A 22,422-nucleotide genomic window follows, 5' to 3' on the forward strand; every position below is an offset into this window, starting at 1 on the left:
ATATTTGTTTCCCAATCATGATAAACAACAGTATCATTTAGTACATCTTTTATCCAAGATACAAAGTAAAACCAATTTTAACAAAAGGATAAGAAACTCACATAACCTAGTCTACTTTTATTTTAGAAAAAAATAATTAAGGTATGAAAAGGTTCTATGATGATTTAAATACACCAAAGTTAAAGAGCTAAATATCCAGGATTCTAAAGTAAGGATATTATATTTAACTTCAAAATATTCCAGAAATAATGATTTAAAACATACCTGTCATCCAAAACAATAATAATTTCACCATGTTTAAAGGTGAGTTCATTGTCCTCAACGGCTTCAAAGTCATATAAAGCTCTCACTTTCCTTGCAACTTTATTATTTAACTGAATTTCTGCAGATGGATATAAGGATTTTGTTTCTGTGTGCTGTTGCTTCTGCTCTTGCAACGATAATTCAATAGCTAGTTTGAAAAATTAAAATGCAAAATAAGATAGAATTCTGATTTTTTTAAAAGTTCAAAAGGAAATATTAGGTAACAAAATATTTAATAAGAATAAATGAAATGAATATTTTATTTGTCCAATTAAATACTAAGCAGCTAACTTTCATGAGGGGCAGAGAATCATGGCTTTTTTAAAAATAAAGTTTCTGCTCATTCATTATAACAGACTGTCATATCCAGCAGCTATTATTTTTATAGCAAACAGATTGTGACATTATAATATGGGTAGCTTTCCATATAGGACAGCCATGAACATATTTCTGTGCTTGACTCATAACTCTGGCATTAAAGAAAAGGTGAAATGTAATCTCTCCAAAGGTAGGTCATGAAATACATATTACTGACAAGGATAATGAATTAAATTGACTTATATCATGTCAATTGTTTTCCTTACTTTTAGACCCTACAAGTTTTTAAATTTGAATACTAAAAGAATACTCAGTTTTATTATAATTTTTATTCTAATAAATTGTTCTGGCAAGGAGGTTTTAAGCAATACTAAATTACCCATTTGATCATTTACCTTTAGCTATGTCTTCATCTTCTTTGTTTTTGTTTGATGACATACCGTTCTTGGCAGCCACTGAGACAGTCTGTAAATGTACAAGTGAAATGAACACAGCTACCCTTTTACAGAAAACACAAGCTATAATCAATCACACACGCTAATTTAAAATAAAACTGACATAACTGATTTTCATTTGAAAATTCTTTATGATTATTTTAAGTAGTTGTTTTCAAATACTAAAATAAAACACCAGAATTTTCAAGAAAATATTATAAACTCATGAAGGGCACAGACTGGCTTACATTTTGCATAAATCTAATTATCGGACACAGAGCTTGGCATACAGAAAGTACTTAAACACGAATCTTTCCTGACTGCACTTCCTGATCTCACCCATCCAAGGTCTCTTCCTCAGTGAGAGGTGCTATATTGCTACAGGTAGGTGAGGAGCTACAAGAGAAGGGGCAGCCAGAAGCCACAGTAACTACTGAAGAGAAGAGGAGGGAGGACAAAGATAACACGTGCAGGACTAGGAACTCACATGATGCCTCTCTTACCACTGTGTTTGAATGGAGGTGGCTCTCTGGGCATAGCAGAGGGCTACGGAACGTCATGCGTAACTTAAAGGCAGGGAAGACAGAGGGGTGCAGGATTCTGAACCATCCCGCAGCTCTTTCACACAGATTTTTGAGAATGACATGCAGAAAGGACAGGGCAGGGAAAGTACTTGCTTTTTATTACTTGTAAGACTTTTGTCCCAAAATTCTACCTTGAACCCTTAGGTTTGGTCAGTTATAAAGATTTTGTTTCTTTAGTCTACAATCTAAAATTTAAAAATACATATAGTACTCTTCTTACTTAGTATCTTTCCCTAGCCCATATTCTAATATTAAGTGAACGGCAAGAGGCACTGAGAACCCAAGATATAATGTTTTTTGTCCCGCAGACCTAAGTCACTCCATGACTCATCATCCCTACCTCTACCTGTGCTACTAAAGCTATCCCGTCACCCCAAGTAAATTTCTAGTCTTACAGTTCCACTCATCTTATATGTAAACCATTCATTCCAGACATATTCACTCTTCAACAAACAGGTCTTGAGCTTTCTCAGTTCCACAAATTTGTTTATGCCATTCCTCCCTCAAGCTGACCTTTTTACTCCTCATTACCTATTGAAATACATTCTAGTTTAAAAATTCTACTGCTTCACCTTCTTCACCATCCCAGTCTATAGTTACTTCTCTCTCCTGGCATGTAGTCTTTGTAGCCCTCATCCATATTTGTCACTTATAATTTAGTTATTTTTCACATGTATACAAGGTGTGATCAAAAAATACAGTGAATGCTGCTGCCGTGTGCCACCCAATGGAAAGGCAGGGGTCTTCAACATGGGAAGCAGTGCATGGAACCTTAGTAACAGTGTGTGACAAGTTACAACTTGTGCAGTGCAGTCAGTCGGGTGTGAGCTACGGTTGAGAGAAGGTGTGTTTTAAAATGTGCCACAAATCGTCCTCCATCATGACAATGCTCTGTGTCACACATCGCTTCTGGTACGGGATTTCTCTCAAATGAAAACATTAGGGTGTATCCTCATCCACCTTATTCACCGGATCTGGCACCAAGCGACTTCTGGCTCTTCCCCAAATTCAAAATGATTCAGGACATCGAGGCAGCCATGACAGTGTAACTAAAGACACTCACGAAAGAGGACTTCCAGGACTGCTTTAGAAAGTGTCAAGAATGATGGGATAAGTATGTTTGAAGTGAGGGGGAGTATTTCGAGGGGAATTAACGGCAATGCGTCTTTTACTGTAATAATTTTTTTTTTAATTTAAACATTCACCGTATTTTTAGATCATACCTCATATATCTACCCTTCAAATGTATTATAAATTTTTTGAACACAAGGCCCTCTCATACATCTATGCCTCTGCATGACTCCAGAATAGCATTAAACAGATTATTTATGGCTGAGTCACTTCTCAAAGTTCTGATATGTAGAAGAAACTCACTCAACAATTAGAACACCTACTAAATATAAGGCATTATGCTAGATAGGCACTTGGAGAGTGAAGGTGGGTGACGATTATACCAGACGTTGCCCAACTTTTACATAAGATACGTACCTTCAGAATAGTATAGGGTCAACCATGGAATCTCTTACCTGAGAACCTGCTGGAGGAAAAGTAACTCCTTCTTCTTTCATAGATTTAATAGTTGCAGATATCAGACTAAACTGAGGATCCTTCTGAAATTCTTCTGACCACTCCACCATTAAAGATTTCAGTTTTTCACATACTTTAGGATGAGCCTTTTAAATAAAAGGCAAAGAAAAGAAAAAAACAAAACTGTGGCTAAAGTAATATTTTAACAAAAAGAATTATCATCAAAATTTTCTTTAATCATATGAACATGAACCAAAGTCCACCAATCCCTACCTAGCCTACATGAGTACCTGATAAATGCCTATTTACATTTTAAAATACAATTGTTTCTTGCAAAATTACCCTTTTTGAACATCAATTTCTAAGTCATCTTATAATGACAAGTCTTTTATATTCAAGGTTATTCTGTTTTCTTAATGTTCTCAGTATTAAATTAAGCTTTTCATAGTCAACTAACCGAAAATTCTAGGATTTCTGCCACTAATAGCATGAGAATGGCACTTCAGTTTCCATCTCAAAGAAATCAATACCAACAACCCTATAGTGTACCCCACCCCTCTAGAACAAAGGCCCCCTTTACTCGCCATGTCTAATGGGAATCAGTACAGAATGGTGGTTAGTTTGGACTCTGCAGTCACAGAAACCTGGATCTGAACCTCAGCTATGCCACTTACTAACTGCGTGACCTTGGACAAGTTACTTCTAAGCCTCAATTTCTGCATCTATAAAATAATGACAAGAGAATCTGACTGCTAAGTGTTATTAAAAGCATTAAGGAAAATAGCATATGTAAAATGCTTAAAGCAGTGACTGCTACCTCACCCTCAATAAAGATTAGCTATTATCACCAGCACACATGCTTTAGGGAGGAAAATAGTTTTTGGTGCTAAGAATGAAAACATCAAATTTCAGAACAGGAAGTTTATTTCACTTCAAATTTATCTAAAAATGATTTCATTTATAATACAACTTTATTAATGCTATATATAGTTAAAATGACAGAGAATATATGTATTCTTTAATGACTTAAATTTCTTCTCTTTTTAAAATTTACCTTATTTTTTATCACAGCACGTACTTCTGTTGCAAAATCACGGGAACATACTTCTAAATGAAATATCTTTCCACAGTTCGCCACACAAGCCCCAAGAAGCTATTAAATTAAAATACAAATCAATATGCAAATGTTGAGATATTATCTTAAGTAACTTTCTAAAATAAATATACATTTCAAATGGGTCAAATAACAACACGACTTTTACTTACAGTCAATGCTTGCAGAGCAACATGAGGAACCTTATGATTTACCCGTTTCATTATGGCTTTTAGGCAATCTTTTGCTCTAAGAAAAAATGAAGGAGGTTAAGTATTTATTCATAACTTCAAATCAAATGTTAAAAATATAAGATATTTTACTACCAAGTAACTTTAAATTTAATAACTGCAAATTCACTTTGTTAAAGGAATAAATCTACAAAATAATGTTACACAATCTTTTGCTCATAGACTTGTAGGAAAAACAAAACAAAACAAAAAAAGAACCTTGCTGCAAAGGTTATATATTCCAAAACCAAGAGCCAAATCATTTCAAAAAATGGTCAACACAAGAGAACTCTACTTTTTCATTTGTTTAAGACAGACTTAGCTTTCAAACAGCAAATTCTTATCTTGAAAAAAAAAAGGCAAGATAGTCTTAAAAGGTTTAAGTACAAACATACATGAATATACCATGAAAAGCTGTAATGCTAAAACAAATGCTTTCATCAGTCTTTTCTTTTCTTCTTTTTTTTTAAATTTTTTTATCATCAGTCTTTTCTAAACGTCTAAAGTATAATCAGTTCAGCTTAATAGTTGCACTCTCCCCCCAAAGCACCCTTTTTTATATTCACTTTTTTCATTACATTATTATATTTACCTATTCATTACTAAAAGGCTTTTTCAGCATATTACCTATTATGTTATTATATTTACCTACTTGTGTTACTATATTTACCTATGTTATTATATTTACCTATTATTAAAAGGCTTTCCTTGTGACACGTCTAAGTCACAAGGGAATTCCCTAAACAACTAATCTACTCATTGTTAACACGTGTCTCTACTGCATCCAGGCTTTATGTATTGTAATATATCTCAGGTTTTCAGTTGAATTCTTTTCCATTTGTTCTTTCAGGATAAAGTTAATCTTTAAATCCCACCACCAAGATCTCTTTATTTTTATCCCCCCAAAAGTAAAGAGTACAATCCCATTTTCCTTTCAAAGTTACATCAAGAAAAGTGACACAGATTAATTAAGCTCCTAGAATTCACTGGGCATGACTGGGCATCTTACCCATTAGGAGTGCTTCCAACTTTGTCACATATGTCCATAATAAGGCTCCAATCTTCCGTAGTGTTGTACTCATTCGTGGCTTTTTCTATAAGATATTAACATACACAAAAATTATGACATGTCTTATGTAACACTAAAATACCAAGAAAGAACTATGAAAAAACTTCAAAAGGCAGAATACTTTTACTAATTTCAATTTTAAATTGTATAATTAAATGAATTAAATGCTTGAAGGTAAACCAATAAAATACCTTCTAAATATAGTTAAGTAATACTAAACAAATGACAAATTATCAATAATCCTATCAAATTCTAATTTGGAAGAAAGCCTTTTATTAAAAATGTGTCATCATGTAAGGAAATACGGATTAAACTGTTCACTGAATCGTTTCTAAGAGCAAAAGAAAATGTATTAATATAGAAACTCATACAATGGAATGTGAAAATAAGTTATACAGAACTAAATGTACAAAAATGTGTAAATCTCAAAATCTAATGATTTGTTTTGCTTATGCTGAGTAAAAAAAAGTTAACAGAATATATAACATTCACATGAACATTTTTAGATAGCTTTATTGAAATATAATACACATCCCAATACAATTCACTCATTTAAAGTGTGCAATTTAATATTTTTAGTATAATTACAGAGTTGTGCAACTATCACTGCTATCTAATTTTAGAACATTTTCATAACCCTAAAAAGAAATCCACTTGCAGTCACAGCCCATTCTCACCCAACACTCTTAGTTCTAGACAACCACTGACCTACTTTCTGTCTCTACAGGTTCCTATTCTGGACTTTTCATATAAGTAGAATCATGCAACATATGGTCTTTTGTGACGAGCTTCTTTTATTTAGTATAATGTTTTCAAGGGTCATCCATGTTGAAGCATGTATCAGTACTTCCTTTCTTTTCATGGCTAGATATTATTCCACTGTATTGATATACCTCATTTTATTTATCCATTCAACAGTTGATGAACATTTGGGTGTTTTTTTTTAATTTTGGGAGTAATATGAATAATACAATGCCGCTGTGAACATGTGTGTACAAATTTTTGTGTGGATGTATGTTTTCCTGTCTCTAGGAGAATTGCTCAGTCTCACAGTAATTCTATTTAATTTTTTTAGGATCTGGCAGTTTTCCAAAGCATCTGTACCATTTTACTAATATATTCTCACCAGCAATATATGAATGTTTCACAAAACATCTTAAAACATTAAAAAAATACACTATATTCTTTAGATATACATACAAAGGTACTAAAAATATTAACATATGCATGAGAATGATAAACATCAAACTGGAGGTGGATGGAGGATCAAATGAGGTATGGGGGGGGGTTTAATTATATTTATTGAGTTTTGTTTAAGTTCTGAAGTATCCAGAAATTACTTTATTCTCAGTATTTTTTCGTGGTCTGAAATAATTGATGACCAAATAAAAATTTTAAATTTTTTAAAAGCATGATTAGTATATAATGACTGACTTATGTAGCATTTTTTACTCTTAGCTTTTACAAAATTTCAATATCAAGAGAGACAATTTTTTTTCTGCTAGTATGGGGACAAAGATATGAAAATTAACACTTAAAAATTTTTTCTTTGTCTTTTCCCCTTTACATCCTATAATTTCAAACAGTCAAACCTGGGTATTACATACATATAAGCTTATCACAGTGATAAGCAGAAAGGATAGTAGGAATCTAAAGTAGTTCCTTTTATAAAGGCAATGGATAATAAAAGAAGCCAAAAAACAAACAGGTTTAGAGCTACACTTTGCAAGCAGTAAAGAGAAACACAGAATCCAGTGAACCTCAGTTACATGGTGGAACCCACTTTAAAAGCCATGTAAATTGCTTAACACGATGGATAGAAAGCAATTATCTTGACATACATGATGAAGAGAAGCTGGAGGTTTCAGAAAATATATTTTTGCCTTGTGTAAGTGCTAAACTCAAGCACCAAGCTATGTAGGTGGAAACATCTCTACTCAGGTCCAGCTTCTTCCCTTGTACAAAGACGATTAATTCTTCTACATGAAAAGTCTGACCAGGATGTATTTTTTTAGAGGTTTAAAATGCTTAACTATTTCTTAATAACATACTTAATAAACTCAGTGAATTCAAAAGTAACAGACAAGAAAAAATCTAATTCTACCAACCTCTTTTAAAACTATGATGCGTATCTTTCCAGACTTCTACACATTTATATGGAAAAATAATAAAAATATGTGTACAACTAAATAAAACAGGATCATAGGTATGAGGTGGCCAAAGACAGGAACTCAAAACTGATAACCCCCTTCCAGCCAAAGTTATGAATAAGTTGAGAAACAAAGAATGAAATGCCATTGTTATTACTAACAGAAGCTCCAGGTGTACTGGACAAACGGGTTTGCTAACAGAGAACCCCAGAGGTGGGCAGGCCTTAGCACTACATAGGGGCAGACCTCTCCCTGCAGGGGGGAGACTCTGCGTAACTTATTCCATCAAGAAACAGAGGAGAAATCACTCAATGGCTGTGGAAAGACTAGCTCCTACCAGGACAAAGGGCATCAACAGGGCCAATTACTTGCAAATTTACCCATCAGATAAGTCATTACACCAGGGGTGGAGTGAATAAAGAAGGTGCAAACTCAGGGCGACACTAATGGATGGAACTCCCTTCTTAGGAAGGAAACCTCAGGGATAAAGTATTTCCTACTAACATCATATTAAATGTATTATTTCCTAACCTGCTTTTCCACTTATCATAAACTTCTCTCCACGTCCATAAATATACATCTTTATGAACCAATATGTTTAATAGCTGCATGATGTACCATTATACACAGTGGTCATAAAGTGCTTATACAAGCTGCTGAGAAGTTACGTGCTAACTGTGGTTTTAAATCCATCAAGTACCTAGCCTCTCTTCTTTGTTACATTCACTGGTATCATTTAGTGATGCTCTACATAGGACAAATGCAAAATAATTAGAAGACGTCAGGATTTCACACACAAGCTTTTCTACAGATGTTTCATAGCTAAGTGCTTTGTCTTGCCGATCATCTGTCTCTGCCACCACTTCTCTTCCTCCCTACAGCCCTCAGAATGAATGCAGGCTCCATTATGGAAAGACTTTTTTGTTTTATTTTGTTCACGATTATTATTCCAAGTGGAAAGAAAAGGATCTGGGCACATTGTAGGTGCTCAGTATTTGTTCAATGAATGAAGCTGCTTGCTTCTCCATACTCTATCACCCTGCCACAATGGTTGTAATGTGGGAAACAATAGCAGAGCTTCTGAGTATACGAACTACAAGAACTTTCATGATGCCCACTGTAGTCTCAGTAAAGTCTATGCAAAGTTCCAGACCAACAAGAGCTTCGCCACTGAGAAGACAAACATCTAAGAAGCAGCACAGGGTCAAGCTTCAATAACACCACCATATGACAGCAAAAGGCAACAGCACCAGTGGGCGTGTGAGGTTTTAGTTCTCTGCTCGCTTACTGAAGAGGAAAGATAATACCTGTGGGAGTCGTAATGGGGAGACGGTAAATGGGGAAGGAAATGCCTCAGAAGGAAGGCAAAGCAAGACATGGAAGCAACTCAAGTGTCCTTCAACAGACACTTGGATAAAGAAGATGTGGTACATGTATACGATGGAATACTACTCAGCCATAAAAAGATGATATATTGCCATTTGCAACAAGATGGATGGATCTTAAGAGTATTATGCTAAGTGAAAACAGTCAGATGGAAAAGGACAAGAATTGTATGATTTTAATCATATGTGGGATATAAAACAAAAAGCAACAAATGAACAAACAAAACATAAGAAAAAAACAAATTCACGGACACAGACAACAGAATGGTGGTTACCAGAGGAGAGGGTACAGGGAATCAAATCCAAGGTGATGGAAGGAGACCAGACCTTGAGTGGTGAGCACACAATAAAGTGTTATATAGACGTTGTATTATAAAGTTGTACATCTGAAATTGACATTAAAAAAAAAAAAAAGTGACCCCAGACAGCCATCTCAGAGCCACTGCAGCCATGTGAGGATACAGGAAGACAACGACCATCTACAAATCAAAAAGCTGGCTCTCTGATTCAGACATCAAATCTGCCAGCATCTTGATCTTGGACTTCCCAGCCTCCGGACTGAAAAATAAATTTGATCCCCCCCCCCCCCAGAAAAAAGAGGGAGGCAAAGAAATTCTTGTACAGTAATATACAGATGACTATATTTTTTTAGTCTAAAGAGCAAATCACATCTGCTACATACGACTTGCCAGCTTCATGCTCGTATTTTCTCTTTGCTTATGATGGAATTTTGTTTTTCCTGTACAGATCTATCATTCTTTTTTTATAGTATCTTTTGGCACAGTGTTTAGAACTACCTTACGATTAAATATTCATCTGTATCCTCTTTTATATATACATCATTTCTCTTTTACGAGTAAATCTTTAGTCTACTCTGGAATCGCATTTAACACAAGGTGAGGCAGAAATAGAAAAATATTTTTTTAAATTATTTGCAGTAGTTCCAACATCTAAGTATCTATCCTTTCTCTCTTATCTGAGAAGCCAGAATCATTAATTACTAAATTTTGTCAGTACACATGTGTATGAGTGCAAATACACACACATACACACACACACACACACACACACACACAAACACACAGAATTTTGGCCATGTGATATACAATTAAATGTGAAGCCTATTCAGTACCCCAAAACCCTTACAATAATTTCAAAAATATCTAAACAGAATATTTTTACTTGATTTAATTTTATAGAAAATGGAAAAATCCTGATTTGAATACTGTATCCAACAGAGTTTACTCTCTACAAATATAGGGCTCACAATTACTCTTTTTAAAATGTATAAAATCTGAAGACTTTATAATGGCCTGCCAAAAACTATTTCATTTTTCAAGTGAAAAATAACAGTTAAATTATGTGCTTAGAGGAGTATTTTAAACTCCTGGAAAAATTTTAAATATTATAATTAAGGAACATTCTCTTACAGCATGTCACTGTGCCTAGTGTTGGAGCCATGTCTCACATTATCCTGTGTCAAATGCATAGAGTGAGAGAGTTAAAAGAGCCCTCCTGGGGCCTACATACTAAATTTCCAGGGTTGGTGGGTGTAAGTCATAACATTTCACCACCAAGTTTTGATTACAGCACATAGAGAACCTCAAATACCCAGTGAAATACTTCAGAAACATTCTAACAATATAAAGAATCAGTCCATCAATACTTGTAAGGAACAAAAAGGCTCCCCCTCCACACATAGTCCATTATGTTCAACATAGAGCTTTAAAAAGAATTCAAGTCTACCTGTAAAACTTTTAATAAAATAGGCTCTATAAGTAATGAAAAAATTAACTATATAAAGCAAAAATGTGCACAAGAGACCTTTAAAATTCCTCCTACTATGTTTGGAAATAAAAATTCATGACTGATCTGCTTCCAACCACAACAGAGTATCTGGTACCAGATCTGTTATTGTACCCAAAACAAGTATAAAACGGGCTAAAAGATATGAGGCAACTGTGTTCAGGAAATGAATAACAGGCCGTGCAGGTCTGAGATCTCTAAGGGAAGGGAAATACGAAGTGAGCCTCACGATGGCCCCAGCTTTCTGCCTGGGAACACTTTCCTGTCCCCACACTAGGAGGACCACTCAAGCAGAGCATCTGGGAGACAGAGACCAGATTTCTGAGCACTGGGGCTGAAAGGCTGCTCGGCGCTGGGAGTCTTTGGAATTCCTGTGTTACGGACTGAACGTCTGTGTCCCCACAAAATTCCTAACCCCACAGTGTGGCTGTATTTGGAGACTGGGTCTCTAGAAAAGTAATTAGGGTAAAATGCGATCATAAGGATGGGACACTGATCCAGCAGGATTAAATGTCCCTAGAAGAGACCCCAGGAAGCTCGTCGTCTCTCCTCATGCACAGAGGTCACGTGAGCACTCAGTGAGAAGGCAGCCAGCCACCTGCAACCCTCCCCAGACACCAGCCCTGCAGAGACCTCGGTCTTGGATTTCCAGTGTCTACAACTGTGAGAAAATGCATTTCTGTTGTTTAAGCCACCTACTCTATGGAATTGGTACGGCAGGCCAAGACGACTAATACTCCACCTAACTAAAGAGAGAATATTTCAAGCACTCAGTTGAAACCCAAAAAAGGCCACACCTTAGGAGTAAAGGCCCCTCAGAATTTAGTTCAGTATCACAGTTGGCCTGCCTCACAAAGAAAACCAAGCCTGACAAAAACCTAAAAGATCCTCCAAAAATATAACTACCTGACAGAACAAAACTCAACACTCTTTAAAGAAAGACAACATAATTGAGCTTCCCTACAATGAATAACTACAATGACCAGAATACAAAAAATTACTAAAAATGCAAAAAAGTGCCCAATAATCAAGATACAATCAATGAAACCAAGATAATTGTATAGCCCAAATGTTAAAATTAGAAAAAAAAATTTAAAGCAGGTATTATATATTTTTTTCAAGAACTTAAAATAAAAGATGATCATGAGTGAGTAGATAGATGGTTGAGAGCTCAGCAGAGAAATGGAAACTATAAAAATGGAATTTATGGAACTGAAAAGTACAGCATCTCAACTAAAAATATTCACTGGATGAGCTTAAAAGCAGATTGAAGATTACAGAAACAATGAACATGAAGAAAAGTCACTAACAATCAAATCTGAAGAACAAAGAAAAAAGATAAAAAAACTGAAGAGTCTCAATCTATTAATTTTTAAAACTTGTTCTATAACAAATTAATGCAAATTAAGTGTTTTAAAACACTACCTGTTTTTAGCTCATAGTTCTATAGTTCAAAAATCTAAGTGGGCTTGCCTGGGTTCTGGATTCTATGCTCAAGGTATTACAAGGCTTGCTCTTGGGAAATGGGTGATTTAACTAAAACATGGTAACTAAATTCATGCATATTGGAATTGTGTAAAGTGAAGACTTCCTATTCATTAAAGCAGAGTTTAATCTTCCTTCAAATGTGCATGGAACTACCAAAAACTAGAAATAATCTAGGGTTATATACACAGTATAATCTCTGAATACAATGAATTTTTATTAGACAAAATATAAAATACAACCACATGCAAATTAACAATAAGACATATAGATAATTAAGACTATTGCCTTATAATTAAGGCAATAGAAACATTTACTATGACTAGGATACTACATATTTACATCTTGGGATGTGGCTAAAGCAATGCTTAGATCTTAAAGGAAAACTTGCTTTTTATGTAATAAGGAATAAACAATTATTTTTATACCTTAAAATTATAGTGGGAAAACTGGCAAAAAAATTTGTTTTTCAAGAGCAAAAGTAAACTAGAAAATGGAAAGCAAGTAAATGAGAAGAATTCATTCACAGGCAACCATAGCTGACAGTTTTTACTAAAGATGTAAACATGTTCTTTCTTTGGACCAATTCATTAGAAACTAAATAATTATTTGAAAATGGAGCACAGCCTATTTTTTCTAGTTTATAAATAATCCATACATGTTTATCCTATTAAAATAATGACATATATTTGTTATTATATTTCTAGACCATGCAATAATTCCTGTGTAAATTTAAAATATTTAAATGCCCACTACCTCAACCTGATAAATATTTTACCTGTTTCTTTGACTCCAGTGACAACGACCATACTTAGTATTCTAGAGTACTTGGGTTTAACATACATTTTCTCATTTAGCCTTCCTCCCCATTTAATGTTTTGATTTGTGTGGGTACATTTTTATTGATGCAAATATTCCGTTTACTCTGGGGAAAGCAGCAAAATTAATTTGACTTTAAAACACACTACTAATTATCTCCTAAAGGAAAACCTACTTACAGCTCTGAGTACTGAATGATAGGTAACAATTTAACAAAAAACAACAACAACTCACAGCTTCAAAGCATTTTACATATGCTAAAACCACTTACACTTCAATCCAATGAAGGAGTCCTCATTTTACAGATGAGAAAACTGAGACACAGAAAAGCACCTAGCACAAGATCATACTACTAGTAAGTTGTAAAACAGGGATTTCAATCTAGGCAGTATGCCTCAGTGTCTATCCTCTAAGTTTAAATACTATATTAAACTGCCTCTAGAGTGTAATTTTTGTTCAAAACAGCCAAGGCAACCCTTCCCAACAAGTTAGTTTCAGTTGCCCTGTGTAAGAACATTTTAAATATACTGAATAGGACAAATCCAAGTTCAACTCTTCTTTATAAGGAAAGGATCAGCCAGAATGCCATGATTAACTCCACTTACACATCATCTAATAATACATCTACCGGGGGGACCAAAACAATGTATACACGTGACTTGTATTCATCTTATGTTATCAGTATATATTGAGTATAACAATTTTAATAGTTTTTTCCTTTCTCAAAATGTGTATACATTTTTTGACACCCTCTGTATTTAAGTCTCTTGATGTGATTAAATACAGAAGAGCGACGGATTCTCTTTTTTTCATTTCACATGTCACCACCAACATTTTTGAGGGGACTAGGCAGAGTTGGGAGAGTTGGGTGTACAGGGTAGATAGGACAAAGGAAGAAAACCCACCAAATCACCTTTTACTGCCTTTTAACATTGTGAAGCATCTATTAAAAAGGCAAAAAGGTCTAGGGCCAGCTTTATATTCCTGCAAGTTCACTTTCTTCTTGACTTAATACTTCCAAGATGCCCTCTGTGATCCTGTGAGGTGAGAGCCATGCCCCCTCCCAACTCCAGAAAATGGGCATGCTCATTTCCATAGCACCCTTATATTAGGAAACAAGGCAGAAACATAAATGTAGTAAGTCTAAATTTTACTACAGTAGGCCTGTAAGGAAGCTTCATGTGCAAGACACTACTGATAGCTGAGGAAAGGAAAAATGAGTCTCCAAAGTAGCTACCACCATGGCCAAAACATCACAGATGGAGAATCCAAAGCAGTTAGGCTAGGCAGGTGATCACATGACCTCGCAGAGTTGAGGAAATTATTATGCACACTCTGTATGTACATGTAGACTACACACATCACCCATTAAAAAATTAAGACTTGCTTTCTCTACATCCAGCTATAAAACTTACTAGCTTAAGGTCTCTAAGTAGTTCACCTCAGCTCTCAAACCCGAATCCATGTTCTCATTTGTAAAATGAAGATTAAAATGGGTGCCATACTTAAAAGAGTTGTAGAAATTAAGTGAAAAGGAAAATGGATGAAAGACTAGATACTTAAAAAAAGAGGATATTCATTTAGTGAATAAATATATTTAAAGGTGGTGCCTAACATCAATAGTAATCAGATAAATATGTATTAAAACCACAATGAGATACCACTAAAATGGCTAACATTCTTAAAACTACACTACAAAATACAGACAGATTTCTGACATGATATTGAAGTAATATGACCCAAAAATTAAGGAGATGCCCAGTTCAGAATATCAATAATTTTCAGGGCGCAATGTCTGATACCTGTTACACTGACCTTCTGAGGTTCAATCGCTGTACCAAATACAAACGTTTATTCATTATCAAGTGTGCAAATTAATAAAGGAAATCTCAACTAAAATTGGAGTTGGGAAGGCCTTTAGAGAGAGCTCTCACACCCTACGATGTCAATTACCCAAACCAGGAAGAAATATACCTTCCATCACCAATAGGAAGGTGTCTACTTTACTAAGCCAGCAGGAGGAAGATTTTCTTCAATCCCAGCAACAATCCCAGCCAATGGAAAATGCTACAGTTCAGTCAATGAGAAGTTGTCACCCTCCGTCTACTTTCCACCAATGAACTTTCATTTTTCTTTTGCTAATAACTTCTTTGCCTCACCATCCTGTCTATAAACGCCTTCCATTTTGTGTAACTCCTCCGAGTACCTCTCTGCTTGCTAGATGAGATGCTGCCTGCTTTATGAATCATTTAATAAGGCCAACTAGATCTTCAAATGTAGTCAGCTGAATTTTGGTTTTTTTAAACACAGGTAAAGTAACAGAGCCTAATAAGGTAATAATGTTTTTAAAAAAAACATTTTTCCCCATCAACTCTCTACCTCAAGTGCTCAGTACTACTAAGAAAACCAAAACACTGCATGTGCTAGATCTCTTTTATAGCTTTTAGATGAGAATGTTAAAATAATTCATCTTACGAGATATGAAAGCAAAAGAAAGCTTCTCCAGATAATAAAAAATTCCCTTTGAGTTCAAATGAACGAGAATTGAGTCACTACGATTCTCATGTTGCAAATGAGAATACACAAGTGCTTCTTAAGAGAGTATTTACTGACCAAGAAAAGAGTTCACAAGTTTTTAGTTACAGAAAAATTTTATTAATGAAAAAATTTTTTCATCCTATATGCTACCATTTAAAAGCGACATTAAATAACAGATATTATGAATAACAAAAATTTTAAATCCTTCATCATTTCCCTTCACACTTTTTATAAGAGACCTATTAAATATAACTTCTGAGGTTGCATTAAAAGTCAGTCGGGGGCGGCCGTTAGCTCAGGTGGTTAGAGCGCAGTGCTCATAACAAGGTCGCTGGTTTGATCCCCACATGGGCCACTGTGAGCTGCACCCTCCACAGCTAGATTGAAACAACTACTTGACTTGGAGCTGATAGGTCCTGGGAAAACACACTTAAAACAAATAAAAGTTAAAAAAAAAAGGTCAGTCAGAACTGTAACTACTTCAAGGGACCTTCAGTTTTCAACATTCCTTAACTAAAGGAAACTAAAGAAAGTCCTCTTTGAATGGGACAGTGACAATTGTCACAAACAGGTCTCAGTAGTGGACAAGTGGGAACAGAGAGAAAGAGAGGTGCTTGCCCCTCAAGCACAAGCAGTTATAGGTCAATTAAGAAAATGTTAAGAGTAGTCTAGAAGAAGGGACCAATATTTATTACTCCAAAAGAAGACCTGAGGGGCCAATAAACCAGTGTGAAACCAGTCCTACAAAGGAAAGGATAAGGAAAAGAATGTCTGGGCAAGACCAAAATGTCTCAGGTGTCTAGAAACAATATTCGCCCCAAGGAGGTTTGACAAATGTTGCTGACTGGCTATTTGAAACAGGAAAAAGACTAAGCAAAAATACTTTTAAAAATTTTATAACTTAGACAAAATGAAAAACCAAGGTTGGGGAGGGAGAAGGTTAGATTTGGGGACACAAGACAACCAAGGAGGGAAAAAAAAATAACAGGAGATAAAGAAATGATATAGCCTTATGTTTTGTTTTGCTATCTGTGATAGATGGTTAGAACTAAGAGTTGCTAAATGACCAGAGTTTGGTATTCTACACGACATACCTATAAACAAGATGTACTCCTTTAACTTGAAGAACACCTCTGAGGAGCTTTCATTTAAACAGACTAGAAAGCAGCACAGACAGATTCACCTAAGTACACTGCTATAATATTATGTTGTATATTCACTTGTAGAAAAATCATCCTCTTTCCTTCTTGCCTTACTTTCAAACTATAATCTAAATAAGCTTAAAACTAAATGTTATTATCAAGGAATAAACATGCATATTTTTAAATATCAACATCAGTTCATATAAAACAAAAAGTAAATTACAATGTTTTCTTTTAAAGCCCTAAAGAGCATAAAAGAAATTCCGTCTTATGACTTTACCAATCTGATCATAAACCCATATGAAAGGAAAAAGGTCACAAACAGCTAAGACTATCAAAATGAAGAAAAACAAGATGGGGGCACCTGGCCTATCACCTATAATGGTCACTGAGATTACAATGTGGTATTGATGCAGAAAAGCTAAAGAAAACTCTGTAGAAGAACAGAAAGCATAGACACAGGCCTCACAAAAGAAAACTGTAATGTATGAAGGAGTGAGTTTTCCAAATTAGTAAGGGAAGGATAAACAATTTAATATATGGTGATTAGACAAAGTGATTGTCTATTTTCAATTGACCACCCAATCAAATCCTCCATTAAACTCTACACAAAGATCAAGTCCAGATGAATTAAAGACCTAACTGTGAAAATCAAAACTTTAATAAAACTTTCGGAAGAAAATATGATAAAAATCCTTGTAGACTCAGGATACAGAAGTCTTTCTTAAAGAAGGAAAATAAAATCAAGGGAGAAAGATGATTATCACTAAATTAAAACAAATTTTCTTAACAATAAAAGACATTAGAAACAAGTAAAAAGAAACAACACACAGGGATATATTTTAGCAATTCTCACAACTAATGAAAGATAAGAAGAGAATGTATATGGAACTCAAAAAATCAACAAGAAAAAATAATCCAACAGAGTAAGCAAAACTAATGAGCAGGCAATTTATAGAAATAGAAAACGGAATGACCAAAAAATATATGAAAAGATGCTTAACTTCGCTAGCAATGAAGTTGAAATGAAATGCAAACAATGCCCTATTTCATACCCATCAAACTGGCATAAGTTAAAAAAATGAAACTACCCAGCATTAGTGAGAATATAGAACAGGGACTTCACTTGCACTGCTGGTGGGAATAAAATCTCCTCCAAACACATAGAAGGGCACTTCTGCACTAATATTTTGCAACTCTGCACTATTGACAGTTTTAATATGGGATTGCTCTTCAAAATACAATCCCTGGAGAATCACTGATGTGAAGAAAACATGGATAAGAAGTTTCACCTCAGTTGTTATCTGTAATAGCAAAAAACTGGAAAAAACTTCATGTCCGTTAATGGGAGACTGGATACAAAATGTGCCATATCCATACAGCGAGATACCACACAGCTCTTAAAATTAATGCACCAGATAGAGCTACAAGCATCACAAAAAATGCTGAATGAGAAGTTGCGAATGACACTATTTTAATGAAGTTTAAAAACATGCAAAACAATACATATAGTATACTCATATGTAGGGTTTCCAAATTCCTGACATTTTGGAACTTTCAGGAATCGAGAACAGGAAATCTTATTTCCTGAGAATTCTCAAGAATTCCCGAAACAATCTTTTTTATTTAATTTTCATTGATAATCTGTAATAATGGCTGTTAACAGTAAATGTTAATAAACAGAACAGCTGTAGAGAAGGTAGGGCAACCAGGATTTGTGGCCCCAGGCGCAGTCTTTCAGAGGTTTTAAGACACTCCTATATGTAAAAGGTCAACGCAAAACTTGAGTAAATAAAATTTCCTAAATGGAAGTCGACTGGAATTTCATGACGAGTGCATCTTTTGCCCTGAGCTCTAAACAGGGGTCAGTACTGTATCATGTTGGCTAGGTTTTTCAGGTTTTCTCAAAATATAAACAATGTAATTAATACAAACTGTATTTAACCGACCTTATAGTATAGTGAGGTTTTACATATATCACACTATGTATTAACATTCTCAATATCATTTAAATATTTTATTTATTAAATTAACCATTAATAGAAAACAAAAGCAAATATTATTTGTTTAAAAATTAAAAAATACTTCAAAGTTTTTGTCTTTTTTAAAATGAAACTTTAAGAATCATAGAGCATTAATTGTCCGATCAGACGATCAGACAATCGTGATCTTTGCTTTGTAACAAATATACTTGATGTGAAAAAATTTCTTTCATTTTCTGTAGACCGTGGTCGAATTGTTATGAATGAGTCTAAAAGCATCTTCAAGTTGGGAGTGAGAATGCGTTGCTACAAATAAGCTTATTTCCTTCCTTAGAGAAGTAAAAATTTTGTCTGCATGCATAGGGCTAGGCTTTGATGTCGAAATTGATATTGCTTTAGTCAATTCACAATTCATATCAGATTCTGATTTAACATCAGAACTCTGTAAGGACATCATTTATTTCTTCTCTTAGAACTTCTTTTGCTGTAAATGTTCCTTTAAAAAGTCTTTCCATTAATGACTTCACCAATCGTGTAATTCCCTTCTTACTTGACAAGGCAAAAAATTCATCCTCTTCCATCTCACATAGACAACTAACGTTGCTCAAGTACTTTCTGAGAGACACAAGATGTCTATTTCTACGTTTAAGCAATTCAAATTTTATTTCCTTTAAAAGCATTAAGAAAAAATTAAGAAAGACCTATATTGTTGTGGGGACAGAGCCCCAGAAAGTAGTTTACAGGCTCTCGGCCTCACATGGAAAGGTGCCGGCTCGGGTGGTGGATGGCCGTCGGCTGTGGCTGATTGGCCGTTGGCTGTGGCCGGTTAGCCGACTGACCGCTGGTATAACTGCTGCGGCTACGGAGGAGAGCCGAGGACTGCCAAGGATTGCAGAGGAGTTAAGCAGAGCCGAGGAGAGCGGAAGAGGACAGCCGAGGAGAGCGGAAGAGAGGAGAGGAACACAGTCGAGAGAGTGGAAGAGAGTCGTCAGTCGGTCGGTTGGTGGAAAGGCGGACGGCAGGTCACGCGTCCGGTGGGCCCAGCCTCCAGTGAGACCATAGTGGTATGACTCCCCTACCTATGGCTCCGTGGGTGTTCCTTTTTGGCCTCACCCTATCCTGCGTTCTTATGTGGGGAGCGGGACCAGAGACCCCGCAGGCCGCACCGCACGACAAATGGCGCAGAGAGCAGGGTCTCCCGCACGACAATTGTGCAGCAAATATTTATAGCTAAAAAGTACCACAAAACATTATGATATGAGATTGGAAATTATTGTAATATTGTAATAAAATATTAGCAGTGCAAGTTGTTTTTAAATAGACTGACTTACCCACAGTAGCTGAGAGAACCAAGAGCACGCACATTCATCACAATCGTCAGCCGCAAACAAACTGATCGAATGTGGTTGGTAGGTACCGGCCGTCACTTTGTGGAAACGATTCATCGTGGAGAACAGAAAACAGTTTGTATTTACACAGAGAAGTAATTATTTTCACAAACCAGGATTTGACTACAATGTCATATTAAGGTAAACTGCCTTAGATTTCCTTAGTTCACCTGAAGATGACTTTGTAGTCAAATCCTGGGTTGTGAAAATAAATATTTCTCTGTGTAAATACAAACCATTGTCTGTTCTCCATGATCAAATGTGCTCGATTTACAAGGGCTAAAATTAGGGGGTCACCTGATATCTGATTCTGTTGTTGAGGGAGCATGTCTGGTGGCATGTGATATTGTAACCCAATGTAACTTCAGATAGCAATAAACAGGAAAAATGTCTAAGAGATACATTGTGACTAGTACGTTTATTTCCCATTGTGGGTATTACTGGGTCCAAGAAGCCGATTTTCCCCATTTCCCAAGCAACTCTTCTCGGGAAAGCGGAAAGAAATTCCAGAGAATGGGGTGGGAAGGAATTCCTGCCTGGAAACCCTACTAGTATGTATAGTATATATAGTTGACCCTTGAGCAACATGGGTTTGAACTGCTTGGGTCTACTTAGATGTGGATTTATTTCCATCAACAATTTGAAAAAACTCAGATGAACGACACAGCCTAAAACAGATGACATAAACTTACAGTATCAATAAGCACAATATAGTACTGTAAATGTATTTTCCTTAATATTTTTAAAATAACATTTTCTTCTCTCTAGCTTACTTTACTGTTAAGAACACAATATGTAATACATATAACATATAAAAGGTGCTAATCGACTGTTTATGTTACCAGTAAAGCTTCCAGTCAACAGCAGTAGTTAAGTTTTGGGGGTTATATGAAGATTTTTGACTGAGTGGTGTGTTGGTACCCCTAACCCCCACGTTGTTCAAGGGTCCTATCTTTTTGGAGAGTGTTTAACTTTGAGAAGGGAGGAAAAAAACATAGGATCAGACAGCTACTAAATATACCAGATAATTTCAATTGTATCTTAAATGTTTCTTAAAAAAAATAAAGTGGCAAAATTTAGAACTTGACAGAGTTGGCTGAAAGGAATAGGAGTTTATGTTATATACCGTACTTTATAAAAGTATTTCATAGTTTAAAAAGTCACAAAATACATTAGTTAGAATTTGTAACTCTCTACAGGTATTAGGATTTTTGGTACCATGTAAGCAAAGTATAGAAAAAAATGGCTCTTAAGGCTATCCTTCTCATCCATAACCAAACATATTTTTAACTTTATTTTTTTACAAAGATTGTAAGAACCTCATTGTGTTCAAGAATTGACTTAATAAATATGTAAATATTACAAATTTGAACATAGAAAGTAATTTGTATTATTGAAGTGCCGTCAATATCTATTTTTATGTTAGGGTTTCTTATAAAAGCCCCAAGCTACCTCATTGTCGAGTTCTCTGAACACAACACAAACCAAAGACACACCAATACAAGCCTAATTTCACTTGGAAAAGCCTCCTTTTAAAATAAAAGTTCACACTTCAATCCATTGTGGCAGAGTTTTTGTAGTGGTAGAATTTGAGTTCAGCTTTGTGAGGCATAAGTAAGTTTATCTTTAAGGAAGGAGATACCAAGGGTGTTGAATAAAGCAAAAGTCTATCAATGAACAGTAAATGGCCGAGGCAGAACCTGGCAAGAACCTGCCTACACTGAGTAAAGAGAAAAAAGACATGCAAATACGAACTGGAGTTAGGGAGCAGAACAGACAAGTCATAAAGTCAGGAACCAATGTAGTGAGACTGGAAAAATTGGTACAGCATATAAGGCAATGACATTTCCTTTAACACTAACCACTAAATCTTCCTACTGTGGCTCTGTCCCCCATGTTTCACTTTCCCCATGGAATCACCTAAGAAGGCTGTATGAACTAGGCTCCAAATCAGGAATCCTATACTCCATCCTTTACGATGCGGGGCTCAGGGTGGGTGGCTGGGTAGGTGTGTGTTTAATTTTTTTTTTTTTTTCATCACAGCTTCAAAGGAATTTTATTGAACAAAACAAAAAATAAATCCAGATTTGAAGAACTTCAGTAAATATTTAAAGAGCTCTAATGCTACCATACCTAGCATACCAATCGGTTTTTGTAGGTTCCAGCTTT

General features: G+C 35.3%; 1 protein-coding gene across 2 annotated transcripts in view; it reads right to left on the bottom strand.

Annotated features, from left to right (window-relative positions):
- The window catches only part of STAM2 (signal transducing adaptor molecule 2), a 43,430-nt gene that overhangs the window by 18,390 nt on the left and 2,618 nt on the right, over positions 1-22,422 (bottom strand). For both annotated transcript variants that reach the window (XM_019737481.2, XM_019737480.2), the window contains exons 2-7: positions 5,499-5,583; positions 4,433-4,508; positions 4,221-4,319; positions 3,166-3,312; positions 1,017-1,086; positions 265-451 (exon numbers count right to left, since the gene is read on the bottom strand). In XM_019737481.2, coding sequence (XP_019593040.2) covers positions 265-451; positions 1,017-1,086; positions 3,166-3,312; positions 4,221-4,319; positions 4,433-4,508; positions 5,499-5,583 — 664 coding nt within the window. The remainder of the gene's footprint in view (positions 1-264; positions 452-1,016; positions 1,087-3,165; positions 3,313-4,220; positions 4,320-4,432; positions 4,509-5,498; positions 5,584-22,422) is intronic.

Source organism: Rhinolophus sinicus, linkage group LG01 (assembly GCF_036562045.2).
Source record: "Rhinolophus sinicus isolate RSC01 linkage group LG01, ASM3656204v1, whole genome shotgun sequence".
Lineage (NCBI taxonomy): Eukaryota > Metazoa > Chordata > Mammalia > Chiroptera > Rhinolophidae > Rhinolophus > Rhinolophus sinicus.